Source organism: Oreochromis niloticus, linkage group LG13 (genome assembly GCF_001858045.2).
Source record: "Oreochromis niloticus isolate F11D_XX linkage group LG13, O_niloticus_UMD_NMBU, whole genome shotgun sequence".
Lineage (NCBI taxonomy): Eukaryota > Metazoa > Chordata > Actinopteri > Cichliformes > Cichlidae > Oreochromis > Oreochromis niloticus.
The window spans coordinates 30,572,202-30,585,944 of NC_031978.2; the positions used below are offsets into that span (position 1 = coordinate 30,572,202).

Genomic DNA, 13,743 nt, shown 5'->3' on the forward strand with positions numbered 1-13,743 from the left:
TTCATGTTGAAAAAAAACATTGTAATGAATTGCCTCTTTCTTTTGTTCTCTTGGTCCCATCATGATGAAATCCCAGTTCCTGCACAGCTCTATCTCTGTGCTTCAAGATAAGTTTCTCATCAAAAATCTCTATTTTCTGGCTTAATTTGCTTGCTTATTATGCACCAGTCTACAGTCTTATGTATTATAAAATTTGATGCCTTCATTTTCAATTCAGTTTAGCTGCTGGTGCTGTGGGTTAGGTGTCTGGCTAAGCAGAGACTGAAGGCTTCTCCCTGTAGCTTTCTGCTGTCTCATTTACTTTGCTGGGCCAAAAGGACCCCTGATTGGCTCACAGGCCTGACAGGTTCAGCCCTAAGGCTCTCTCACCTGAGACTGCAAGGCCTATTTCACACCCACAACCTTGGACTGCTAAGCTGATCGCGTCAATGCGATCTCTGTTCCACAGTGTGTACTAGTGATGGTCCATTCAAACTGAAGCTCTGGCACAGATGTATCAGACGTATTGTGTTGATCAAGGTTTTGGTTCCAACCAAAGGTCATGTGATCAGTGATGTCTGAAGCTTCATTCAGTTGTGTCACTGCTTCAGTACCAGATTTAGTGGTTTATAAGAGAGTGAATCATTTGGAATTTGTAGTGTGTGAATCTGGTGGTGAGTTTGTGCGAGAGATGTGAACCAGTGTGCGACATATTGAAAAAGATGGACACAGTTCAGAGTGCCATAATAATCCTGTCATACTGTGGGTGATGGTTGCTACATGAACAGCCCACACTGCAGCAAAGGCTGGAGCAGGCTTACCTGACAGAAGAACCTGTCTGGAATCAGAGTCAGGGGCAGCAGTGAGCACAAAGCGATGTGAGACTGGGACATAACAAAAGCAGGTGGAAGAAATGGGACTACTTCAAAGTAACTGCAAGTTCTAACACACAAACTGCAGATATAAAGAGATATACTTTAATACATTCAGCAAATGCAATCAGCAGTCGTACAACAGAAACACAGAGCTGCTCTGAGAATATCTTAGCCTTAATCTTTGCACAGCTGTCATCCGCCACCCACCCAGCCCTTACACACACAGACATAGCTGAAGAAAGCATGTCCCTCAGTTTTAAAAGCAGAATTTTTTCCTTGTCTTGCCTAATATAAGATTTTAGTTGCCAACCAGTTCAGGCACCTCCTTTGTCATCTTTGTTGTGTTTTATTATGGCACATCTTTGCATCTCAGATGTACTTTAGAGTCGTGGCTTTAACTTTCTGAATTAAGCAGAGATTGTTTTTAAAAATTAGACCTAGTAAACATTTCAGCTCCTATGCAGATGATACAGAGCTTTATTTATTTATATATTATTTATAAAGCCAGATGACACAAAAAGTTAAACAAGCAGACTGTCTTACAGAAATGAAAAAACTGGATGACCTCTAATTTCCTCCTTCTAAATTCTCTAATTTTGTAGAATCTAATATCTGTTGTGAATTGTCAACATATCGTGATCCACTTTTTCATTTTAAATATTTGGTGTTTTCTGTGTATGTTTTTCATTTAAGTAAATTGCGTCCTTTTTTTAATTTTCATGCTACACGGCAGAGGTTGTACCTCTCAGAATGGTTAGGTTAGTCTTACAGTTTCTGTTTATATACAGATAAGAGTAAAATCAAAACCCCAAACTCATAGATGTACTAGTATCAAGTAATAAATACACTCTGTATTCATTTCAAATTTTATATTTCTTACCAGGATTCCTATATTGTTTTGGGGGCATTCATGCATACAGACATCCAGTCAAATCTCTTCAGTTCAGTTCAATTGTATTTATTTAGAACCAAATCACAACAACAGTCATTACATTTATATTGTAAGAGAAAGAACCCCACCAGTCAGACCAGCCTCTAGCAGCTAAAACAGTATGTACACACTCCAAGCTGTCTGAGTGTTATACGTTAACTTGTCACCATCATAGGTGGGCCCTTTTCATGTTTTCTGTCAGAAATGAAAATACAAATCAGTGAGTTGAATGACGGAGTCGGTCATACACATTAAAAGTCCCCAGCTGATTTCTTTTAGTTGTGTCATTCCTACGTGGGAAAAAACAAGTATTGCAGTTTCCATAGCAACAGAGATAGTGCTGAAGAGTGGGTTGGTGTTGGGTGGCAGAGCGGCAGTGAGGTAGAGCAAGGAATAAGACGAGGAAAAACAGAGTTTGAGACTGAAGCACTACCTGAGGTCAGAGTGAACTACGCAGAAGAAGAAAAGAAGAAAGTGTAAACGCCGAGATGGACAAGGAGAGACAGGCTGTTGTCTTTATTTCTCTGTAGTGTACACATTCATTCATACGTCAGCCCTGCTTCCCAGGTGGAGGGGCAAACACGCCAGCTGCCTGACTATCTCCTCCCATCATTCCCCCTCCCCCTCCATCCATCGCCTTCTACAGCCGGATAAGGCAACTACAAAGCAGGCAGACTCGCCATTACAGAACACAAGATTTGAAGAGTGCATCCTGGCATTTGTAATCAGATGCAAGGGGGGATTATCTCGAGGTCTCCTCCATTTTGTGCACAGCTGGGAGCTGCTGAGAAAAAAGAGGGAGAAGAAAAGGATCGGATGTGTGTGAATGAAGTGGAGTTAGACAGAGACAGGGAAAGGGGTCACCTGTGGATATGAGGAGGAGGAGGGCTTTCTAAGGAACTGCAACCATCACCCAACACACAAAAGGAAGAGGACAGAGTGTCAGCAGCAAGTAGATCACTGTAAAGGTAAGCTGTTGAAGAAAATGACCTAACCATCTTTTCTTCTGAGACAGGCACTGCTGTATGAATGGGATCCACATGTATGCACTTCTTAGCACGTCTGTCTGCGCATCATATTCATGACTGTGTCAGATAGAGACAAGGGTGTGCAAAAGGATCTGATCTGGTTCCGGGTGGTTCAGTTCACTAGAGTAATTTCAGCAGCCTGATGTATTTTACTTCTTTTCCTTGAATTATATCCGAAAATTTCAGAATATCCGAAAATTTGCCATGGGCTATAATTGGAACAATCTAAATCTGTACCACCGCTGACAGTAGGGTTCCTGTGACTTGCATTACAGTGCTTTAAAAAACCACATTCTCATATTAAAGAGATCCAGTCAGCTATTACTGTGACAAAAATATAGCTGCTACTATTTTAAAATAATAGTTCACTATTTAAGGAAGAATAGTTAAAAAGAAGAATATTCATCTCGAGTGCCTGTGAGAAGTACAGAAGTGAAATAAAAATGGGGTTGTAGTTTACTAGCATTGTAACCTCACCTTACAACCCCATTGTCGTGTTATGTCACGTCACATCACCATTCATAATTTATTTTATTATAACTTATATTGATTTTGTGCAAGAGGAAAAGAGCCAGTGAAGTTGAGCCTGTAACTAACAGCCACAGAGGATGTGCTTGAAATGTCCGAATCTCAGTGCCAAGTTCTATAATAATACAATATGACCTCCAGGTTGTTCTCCAATGTGTCCATCAAAGTGTCAATGTTGGATAGAAAGCAGCTGTAGAAAAATGTTTATGGAAGCTGCTTCATTCACCAAAGTGCTTTGAGTCCTCCAGTAGAGTAGAAAACTCCTATTTAAAAACCAGCTATTTACCAGATACAAAGCGTAAGACCAGTGCTATGAATGATTATGCATGTGTCGTTTAAATGTTCTATAGGTTTGCATAAATATGGATACGAGGGCTTTCATGTTACATTGATCTGGAGAATTCTCACAGATCTCTACAGATACCATGACCTGCAGAGTAGATAAAATCCAGCAGCAGAACATGAACTCCCTCAACAACATGTACAATGTAACAAGTTAAAAACACCGACACAAACTAATGGAGAGGCTCAGCTTGCACAGAGCTGAATGCTGAAGGTCTTTGGATAGAGAGAGAGAGCAAGGATGAAAGCAGAGGCAGGAAATAACCAAGGACAAATTCTTTGGTTTTTATTAGGTTTTTTTTACTGTTTTTATTATTATGAATTGGCCTTCAAACATCAAACCTATCTGAATCTATATTGGGAGAACAATAACAGATAAAAGACAACCCTGTTAGTGTATCCATGACCAGTAGATTTACACTCCCAGTCAAAAATTTGGACACACCTACTCAGTCAATGGCATGCTCTCGATGAGCTTCATGATGTCGTCACCTGAAATGGTTTTCCAACAGTCTTCAAGGAGTTCCCAGAGATGCTGAGCACTTGTTGGTCCTTTTGTCTTCACTCTGCGCTCCATCTCATGTGAAATGAAACCATTTCAGGTGACTACATGAAGCTCAGACATATTTAGAGTTATTCATCAATTATTTCTTTGCTACATAATTCCATATATCTTGCTTTATATATTTGATAAAGTATTAAAAGTCAAGAAAAACTATTAAATAGGAAGGTGTGTCCAAACTTTTGACTGGGTGAGTACAAAACAAAAATTGTGTTTTTATATCATTTATTGCTCCGTACTCAAAGGTTAAAGTTGGCTGGAATGATTTGGAAAGGCATTCAAGGTGCCAGTGTTAATACGCTGTGGTCACAATAGGAAATTTCAAGCTTACGTCTGTGACCTTTCTGTTTATTCAAGATTTTTTTTTTAGCCCTAAAGTGATTATTTTACAGTTCTGTGGTCCTGGATAAGACAAAGAGCGATTCACTCGACTCCTATAAAAAGAATTAAATCAAGGGACCAGTCTATCCTGCCCGAATAGGGTTTATTCAATTAAACTGAATTGAGTAGAATGTCTAAACTATTTAAGGGGGCAAAGGTCACACAATAATAACATGAAAACAGAAAAACCTCCAACAGTCAGATGACCCCCCCTCGCTTTTCACAGGAAGAAAGATCAGGCAGAACCAGACTTAAGGATTGGTGGCCATCTGCTGCAACTGGTTGGGGTAAAGGGAGGATGGGGCCCTATCCTGGAGCCACTTCTAGGGAGGGAGTTCGATGATCAGGCTCTACACTGCAGTGTAGAGAGAGCTGAGTGTAAAAGTGAAGCTGTCAGTTTACTGGTCGATCTATGTCCCTACCCTGACTTCTGGTCAGGAGCTTTGGGTGGTGACCGACAAGACAAGACTGCAGATACAAGCAGCAGAAAATAGCTTTTCTGAAAGGTGGCTGGATTGATGAATGGTTCTCATCAGATGACCATTATGGAGATAATATAACCAAGTAACCTCACACAGAGCAGAAATACTGGGCCCCTGCCTTTTAGCGAACTTGTTGATCTAATCTAAGGAAGATTTGGAGTGGTCTATTGCTTTGTGGACCAGGCAGTGGCCACAGTGGCCAGAGGCAGTTGCCTTGGCAGTCCAACCCAAGTCTAGCTTTAGGGAATGGAAACTAATTTCTCTAATGGGGAAATATCCCAAACTTGTATGTGAAAATACCACTCGATATGAGAAATGAGCAAGAAATACTATTTATTCTATAGTTATAAATAATTTGTAGAGCACATAGTCAGGCTCACCACAACACAGGTTGGATTTTGAAAGCAGCCTCTTGGAGATTTCTTCCACTCTGGACTTGCTCTTGATAAGACATGATGAGAAAGAGTGGATATACTTGTAACCCCTGGATTGGTACCTGTAGTTTGGGGTTGTTAGTCTTGGGGTTCAGAAAAGTGTTGCTTCCTTTCACGTTAGGGTCAGGGACCTGTCTGTTGTTTCCCCTTGTTTGCTAAATTCCAAGAAGTTGATACTGTTGGGCTGGTTTCAGTCATTGTGCAAATGTACTGTTTATAAGGTTGGGGAAACCTGCAGTCAGCCGAGACTGAAGAAGCCACCTGGATGAGTGACGAAATGTTTCTCCCACTGAAACGTCCAGACATCAAGATATTTGCTAAATTACCACGTTATATCTCTGGTTTGGGTGCTGGAAGGTGGCCAAACTCCAGAATTCATCTTTCTGCTGTCTCTTGGTTGCACACTCAGGTGAATCAAATGATCACCAAACACCAGTGAATTGAGTGTGGTGGAGGGGAGGATACTGGAATGAACTGGTGTGCCTGTAAGCTTGAGCTAGAACAGATTCAGTGCAAACAAAATTCTGTTTTGTTTAACAATGACTAATCATTTCACACAAAACTTAATTTAGGAGTTTCACAAGGTTCTGTGCTTTTGTTAGGAGAAATTATTGGGAAGCACTGCATAAGGTTCCATTGTCACAAATCAGATTAGTGAAACGTCTAGCAGGATTCACAGAGATATATATGCTAAATGCCTTATTTGGCCCTGCAAATATCAGAGGCATGCTTTTTAACCAGATAGCATTCCTGTATGGTATTACTTAAGTTCTTGTTACTACTCTGAGAAGTCTTTAAGCACAACCAGCCTTCCTTTTTGGTCCCCCAGGTAAGACTAGAATACCTCCAGCTGTATGAGTAAAAAGGATACAACCAGATATCTTTTGATAAAAAGTAATTCCTAAATATAATATTTGTTTCTTTCAATAAAATGGCTAAATAGGCACCTTAAAATGTTAAGCAGGCCACCTGGAATTTTTTGTTGTTTTAGCTGTAAATGCATCACAAAATCAGTGTGTGCTTTTGTCCCTTTTTTCAGGATTACTACTTCTTTCAACATCTGGTATTTGTTTTGCTCTACTATAAGAGTGTAATCAGGAATTAATAACAGAAAAACACAAAAAACAAAAGTGAAATTTTACAGTTTTTACTGAATGAGGCACTCAGAGTGTACATGAATACAAGATTTAGAATACGATTTGAATACGAGCTTTAAAACACTGAACAACAAGTCTGCGACCTTTGACCGTGTGGTTTGTTTTAGGGGATATGTTTTTTCTAAATAATTCCAGGCATTTTGGGCCCCTGGTGGAGCTCAAAGAAGCACTTCCTCTCAAGCTGTAGCCAAAGGCCGACATTGCACTGCTGACACTTGTGGTCACCAGGCACGTGCGGGGGGGGGCATCTAATATGCATATCCACATAATTATGGATTATTATAACTACGATATTAAACACACACACACACACACAGACTCTGTGTTTTAAAGAAAATAATTAATAAGCAAAATATATTAAAATGCTGATTTTACAGCAGCAACATTATTGTATATCTACAGTTTAAACATTTAATAAGTTTTCTGCCTGCACAGAGTGGATAGTCAAACAAACTGAATCATTATAAATACATTATTTTATCTTTATGACTTAATTTTTTTGCTCTTATTACTTTATTGTTATATCACTAGGAATAAATAATAAGGGAAGGATTGTGGATCAGTTTTTGTTGTGGCCATGGTATATACAGCATTCTGGAGAACGTATAAAATGTCACTGTATGTCCTTGTGTGTGTGTGTGTGTGTGTGTGTGTGTGTGTGTGTGTGTGTGTGTGAGTTTGTTTTTGTGTATAGATTTTTTTAAATTATTACTCAAGTATAAAAACAATAATAAACACAGCTGCAGTGTTTTGGTTCTATAACATTTTTCTATCATTACTTTAACAGCTCTTGCACCTAATACATGTTAAGTGTGGATAATTAAATAATAGATCAATGCAATAGCAAACTGTGCCTTGTTCTCAGGTGGACAGCAAGTGGAGAGTGATAGATCAGATGAAGAGTTGGAAGGAGGAAGACTGAGTCACAGGCAGAGCCTAGTTTATTTCCCATTTTTTAATCTGTTGCCTTTTGGTTCCAAGCACTGTCACCAATATGATTCCATATTAGATTCTTGATGAATGTGGGTTGTTGTTATTCAGCCTGGTTCTGTGTGCTGCTTTTTAACTTCAAGCACCCACCCATAAAAACACCTCTGCACGGCCCTGGTGCTCACTTTTATACAACATTTCCCTGAGTGGATAACAAACCCACTCTGCACTGTTCTACAAGCCTCAAATCCCTGCTTTTTCAGGTGCTGGAAGAGGGCTGGGCACTGCATGTTTGCTGATGGGTGATAAGTCATATTTAAAATAATAGAATACAAAAAACATGGCACAGCAAAAACACAGCAAAAAAATAAATTGTACCCCCCGTATAACTCCTTCACACTCTCTCTCGACCTTCATCTTCCTGAGGTTGCTGTAACGCTGTGCTTGTGATTACCTTAATGACTCTAATATCAGCGAAAAGCACAGAGTCGCTGCTTTCAGAAACCGTTGGAATTTTTAAGATTGCACAAACTGTTCAAGAGTTACAGTAGTTTAAAGAAACATTGGAAAAACCTTTTGCTGGTGACAGGTTAGAGGTTAAAGGGTTGCTCACAATGAGCGTAGCATGTGTAAGCCTTAGAACAGTCCCACATCATAACCCTCTTCTTCTTCTTTTCCTTCTAGCTCTTCCCTTTAGGGGTCAACATAGCAGGTCATCTGCCTTCATTTCACCCTATCCTTACCATTCTCCTCTGGCACACCAGCCCTTTGCATCTCCTCCTTCACTACATCCATGGATCTTTTTTGCGGTCTTCCTCATTTCCTCCTGTTTGCAGCTCCATCTTCAACTTTGTTCAGCATATCCACTGTCCTTCTAGTGCACAACTCCATGGTGGTTTATTTAAAATTTTGTAAACACTGAAAATTTGTAATGATTTATGTCACTACAGCACCATGTAGCACTGTAGCTATTTTAAAAACATCAGTCATTTGTGGACTGTACTTATTTTATGAATGTGATTACAGTAAATTCATCTTGTCAGCTGGAAAATACAGGCACAATTCACTATTGTGAACAAATAAGTAATAGTATTTTTATTAAATTAAATAATGAATGCAATGCTAAACTATGCATTTATCATTCGTTTTCTGTTGTATCTGTGCTGTCACCTACACAATAAGTTGTATTTCTTCCTAAAGGTCTTCCATGGCAGAGGCAGGGCATCCTATGTCAGAGCTGCATCCAATGGGAGGAACTATTCCACTGCAGCCTATTTTTTCCAGCCAGTCCGTCTTTGAGACCACAGAGACACCTACACAAGTAACATCACCCTCTGGACTGCCTCAACGACCAGGTTACAACTGCCAGGAGAAATCCACCAGTGAAATCTATGAAGAACAATGCCATTCAACTCCTACTGCAACAGAAACTGCTAAACACCAACAAAGCCCATCTGAACACTTACCGCTCATCATGGCTTCCAATCACCCACTTCGTCCAGTTGTGACAGAAACACTTTCAGATAATTATGAGATAGTTGTGAATACAAACACTGATGATCCTGAGACTACAGAGCAGAATGTAAAGCTGGCCTCCCTCATTGTTCACAGGAGTCACTCAGACACTTTGCCTTTGGCGAAAACTGAAATCGCTTACCACAGCAGAGATGCAAGCGTCCAAGAGGCTGAGACTCACTCCATGCTAGCTTGCAAGCAGCCCATGCAGCTACATCAGTGCAACACTGTTACCACTATTTGCAGTGGAGAATGTAGCTTACAGCATCCTCAGAGGAGAGGTCTCTGTATCTCATCTGATGACGCAGATATCAAAGGGCAGTGTCAAGGAGAAGGCGGCCCTCTTTCCACTAAATGTGACAAGCCACACTGTTGCAGCTCCTATATCCACCATGCCAGTTTTGAGGATACATTTGCTGCCTACTGCCATCCTCAGCCTATTCCAGCCCCCTCGCAGATGCTGCCACGTCTGGCAGGCTCCAGTATCCAGCCTCCAGTACCACCTCCTTCAACAGGAAACCACCTTACACTGCCTCGCCTCTTCTCCTCTGTTAGTGAGACAGGGTTAGATGCCAAACATCTGCTGCACTGCTGCAATCTGAGCTGCTCCTGGATTAGTTCACTGCCGCCTGATGCTGGCCCACAATGCTCCCAAAAAAACTTAGGTAAAGATGACTGGTGCAGTACGACAACTGGCCAAGAAAGAATCACAACACGTGACATGGGAACTATGACAGCCCAAAAAGTTCTGAGAGATATCGGGGTGCAGACAAATCAGACCACCGGTTCTCATGTGTTCCCTCAGATCTATCTGGCAGAAGCTAACAAGAGTAAGATGTCTTCTAGCCAGACTGACAGCGACAGAGACAAAAAAGCAGGTGGTGCGCCTAAGTCCCCAGTCAAGGAAGTGAAGTGGGATGCAGAAGGGATGACATGGGAAGTGTATGGGGCGTCCGTGGACCCTGAGGAGCTGGGTCTCGCCATCCAGAAACACCTTGAGCTGCAGATCAAGGAGACAGCAAACCGTGCGGCCAAGCTCTCACAGCAAAACCCCAACCCCTCCCGGGAAGTCAGGAATGCTGGCTGTCACAGAAAGAGAAGGATGATGGGCTACCTCCAATCTCCGGCTTGCTGCAGTTGCAGCTCTGCAGCTGTTGATTAACTGAGCACCTGACAGATGGACAGGACCTGAACACTGTGCTTAGTAGCCAGAAGGGCTGCTCATAGCGTCAACCTCAAATGTCTGGATGATACTGCATTCTTATAAGACAAACCTCTGTACCAAATTGAATGGAAAAACTTTTCATAAAGTGATCCTTATTCAAAAATTGTAAAGATTATGAAAGACTGATAATGATTAAAGATCACTATGAAAAAGAAAATGTTAAAAAAAAAAAGTAATAAAACAAAAATAACAACAAATCTTTGTTCCATCATTTCTTAGTGAAATATTACTCAGGGACATATTCTTTTTATCTCTCGGTAGATGCAGATATCATTCATCAATGGTCCATAATATGCTTCTGTGCACTATTACTGTTAATTAAATTGGTTTTTAGCTTAGTGAACACATAATTCTCTTTTCACTGCCAGTTTTGCACAAACAGTACTCCGACCAACTTCTAAATAACATTCATTCTTTTGGAGTTAACAGACTCCATGACAGTTCTCTGGGAAACTGCTAAAACTTAAACATGTTTCATCTCTTTAATGCTGCATTTTTATTGGTCATTAAAATTGTCAAAATGTTTTCATCTATTCTAGTTTTAGCTGTTGTCCTATCTGTCCCTACCTTTTATTAAGAGTGTTACAACAATGAAAATGAAAAATGCCTGAAGTTCCCCATATCTTAATATAATAATAACAACTCACGATTAAATCCTGTAAAACACATAGTGAGTGAAAGTTATCAACTCATCAAGTTAACCCAGGGTTTCCCCTGCGGGTTCACATCATACGACTCATCATACTCAGAGATGTTATCAAATTGTGATTAAAAACATCTCTGAAGATCAAAAACATATACCAATAAAATGCAACACTTTTGTAAAAAGGATGAGATAAATGCCATGAAAAATAATTTAATTCATCTGGTGATTTAGTGCACACAATAAGGATTTTAATTAATTTAAATATTAAACCTTACAGTCCCACAGCCTGACAAAGGAGATGTGGAAATCGCTTCAGTTTGTCACAGATCAAAGTAAAATAAATGTGACTGATTAACAAGCTGCACATATAAAACTCCCCCAGCAGAGAATCTATAACACACGCAGCACTCGCAGGCAAACTAAACCGAAACATAACCTGCTCCTGACAGTTTTAGTTTTTATGTCTTTATTTACAGACTCTGCTGTTTATGGCACAAGAGAAAAGATTACATATAAAAACACAATTCAAACTCAGTGCAAATTTGATATAAAGTTGTGCAAGTAGATAGCAGATGTCCTGTTTCAGGATCCGATATGAAAGCTTATAGAACAATAAAAATATTGGAATAATGTTTGCTGCTAACAGAGAAAGCATTGCATTATAAATCTACATTATTTATTATTTGTTATGGATGCTCTTTGGGAAACATAAAGACATTACATGGTATTAATAAACTTCAGGCCTTCCTGCTGTTTGAGCACTGAGGTCTGAGGGATACAAAGGAATATTAGGGCCACATTAAGAAAAAAAATATTATTGAACGTTTTGAGAATAAGTTAAAAATTTCTAGATTAAATTCAAAATAATATTTTGAGAATAAAGTTGAAATGTGGATATTAAGGCCCTCTAGAAAACACTTTGTTTACATGAGTTCGTGATCGTACTTCAGAATTGTTTTTTAGTTAGAAGGAAATAATTTCCTTGTAAGAGCTTTGAAAAGATTGTGCAGAAAACTGCATCTGGTCAGAAGGAGGAACACATGACTGTGTGCAAAATGAAATACCTGGCATTGGACAGACGCAGGGGTAACGATGGTTGAAGTTGTTTCCCTAACTCATCTATGCATGGCATTTTCTATAGGGTATAGAAGCTGTGGCAGTTGTTTGGCCTAAAATGACAACTGCAGTCTCCACATTTCAACTTTTTTCTCAAAATAGTACTTTAAGTTTAATCTCAAAATTTCGACTTTAATCTGAAAACGAACAAATTTTTTTGTTAAACTTAATGCGCCCCAATACTCTGTCAGACATGAAATAGTGACACTATTTTCTGGAGCATTGATTGGTTGATTGAAAGGCATTTTATTAACATTTTCATGTCGTTAATGATAATTAAACAATGTATATATATTATTATTTAACACAGTACAGCCAACTAAAATGTATTAATTTGACACATTTTTTAACACAAAAAGCTCACCTGCTTCTTCAGATTTCAGTGGCGCTGTTTCAGTATCAGGACTATAAGGAGAGCCGGACAGCTGAGCCACAAGTCTGATCTGTTTGTCCTGGCAGCAGGTCGTCAGATGAAGTGATTTTTAGAATATTTATTTACAAAGTGTCTGCCTGCACCAATCACATGTTGAATAAATTAACAAAAACAACCATCCCCTTCAGCGTCAGCTAGGAGCTTGTGCACCTGGACCAAACCAAATCATGAAATAAGGATGGGGGAGACGAGGCCAGAGCCTGGCTGGATTTTATCCTTTGTTGCCAAAAACAAGACTAATGCTAGGAAACAAACACGTTTATAAGCAGTGTTGGGAAGGTTACTTTTAAAATGTATTCCATTACAGAATACTGAATACATGCCCCAAAATGTATTCCGTAACGTATTCCGTTACGTTACTCAATGAGAGTAACGTATTCTGAATACTTTGGATTACTTAATATATTATCGTGCTGTTTACAACTACGTGAATGTACTATTGCTGTGATTTATTACTGTTACTGAAGGTCCGCGGCTCCGAACAGTAGTAAAGGGACCTCGGGCTAATACGTCGGGTTCCGTGTCGGGCTGGTAGCCGAAAACTAGCTTTACTTTGTTGTCTGGGTCAACTTTGCTTGCCAGAGACAGAGAGAGGAGTTGAAAGGCTCCAACGGAACTTATTTTTTCCGGAGGAAAACACGAACACAGTGTACAGTCGAGTCTTAATAGCTTACTTACAAATGGGCTCGTCAGGCACTCTTCTTGGCTGCAGTGGTTATTATTATATTTACATGCTTCCAGCTCCCGTTTTTGCTCCGTGACAGCTCGGACTTTTCCTTTCTCTCCCTCCCTCGCTCACAGACACATAACGTGTATGGCAGTCCATTCTCCCTGCAGCACGGACTACACTGCCCATGAGGCTACATTCTTTAGGGCCATGCCTGTAGCATTCTGCCTTTTAGCTTAGCACAACAACAACAACAAAAAAGCGCTCTCTCACCCAGGAAACACGCAGAGAGAGAGCGCGTCACCCTGTAACCATGGCAACCGTAACGCTGCCGCCTGGAACAACATTACGTAGCTGTCAAACAAACCCAAACAATCCTGACCCGCGAGAATATGAAACAGGGAAGTACCGCCGTGTAATCCATTTATTTCAACAAAGTAACTGTATTCTGAATACCACCTTTTTAAACGGTAACTGTAACGGAATACAGTTACTCATATTTTGTATTCTAA

At 40.0% G+C, this 13,743-nt stretch overlaps 1 protein-coding gene across 2 annotated transcripts; it reads left to right on the top strand.

The window, feature by feature from the left end:
* The first annotated feature begins 1,812 nt into the window (after window positions 1–1,812).
* si:dkey-191g9.7 (G protein-regulated inducer of neurite outgrowth 2) lies at window positions 1,813–10,517 on the top strand. 2 transcript variants are annotated; one of them, XM_013265004.3, is made up of 3 exons: window positions 1,813–2,753; window positions 8,314–8,521; window positions 8,830–10,517. In XM_013265004.3, the coding sequence occupies exon 3, from the start codon at window positions 8,837–8,839 to the stop codon at window positions 10,304–10,306; it is 1,470 nt and encodes a 489-aa protein (XP_013120458.1). In that variant the 5' UTR covers window positions 1,813–2,753; window positions 8,314–8,521; window positions 8,830–8,836; the 3' UTR covers window positions 10,307–10,517. The 2 variants fall into 2 exon arrangements, with proteins under 2 accessions (XP_013120458.1, XP_005461472.1); XM_005461415.4 differs by lacking the exon at window positions 8,314–8,521.
* Window positions 10,518–13,743: the final 3,226 nt, after the last annotated feature.

Excerpts from the sequence above, each read along its gene's own strand:
- si:dkey-191g9.7 (XM_013265004.3), top strand. The coding sequence starts at position 8,837 with ATGGCAGAGGCAGGGCATCCTATGTCAGAGCTGCATCCAATGGGAGGA.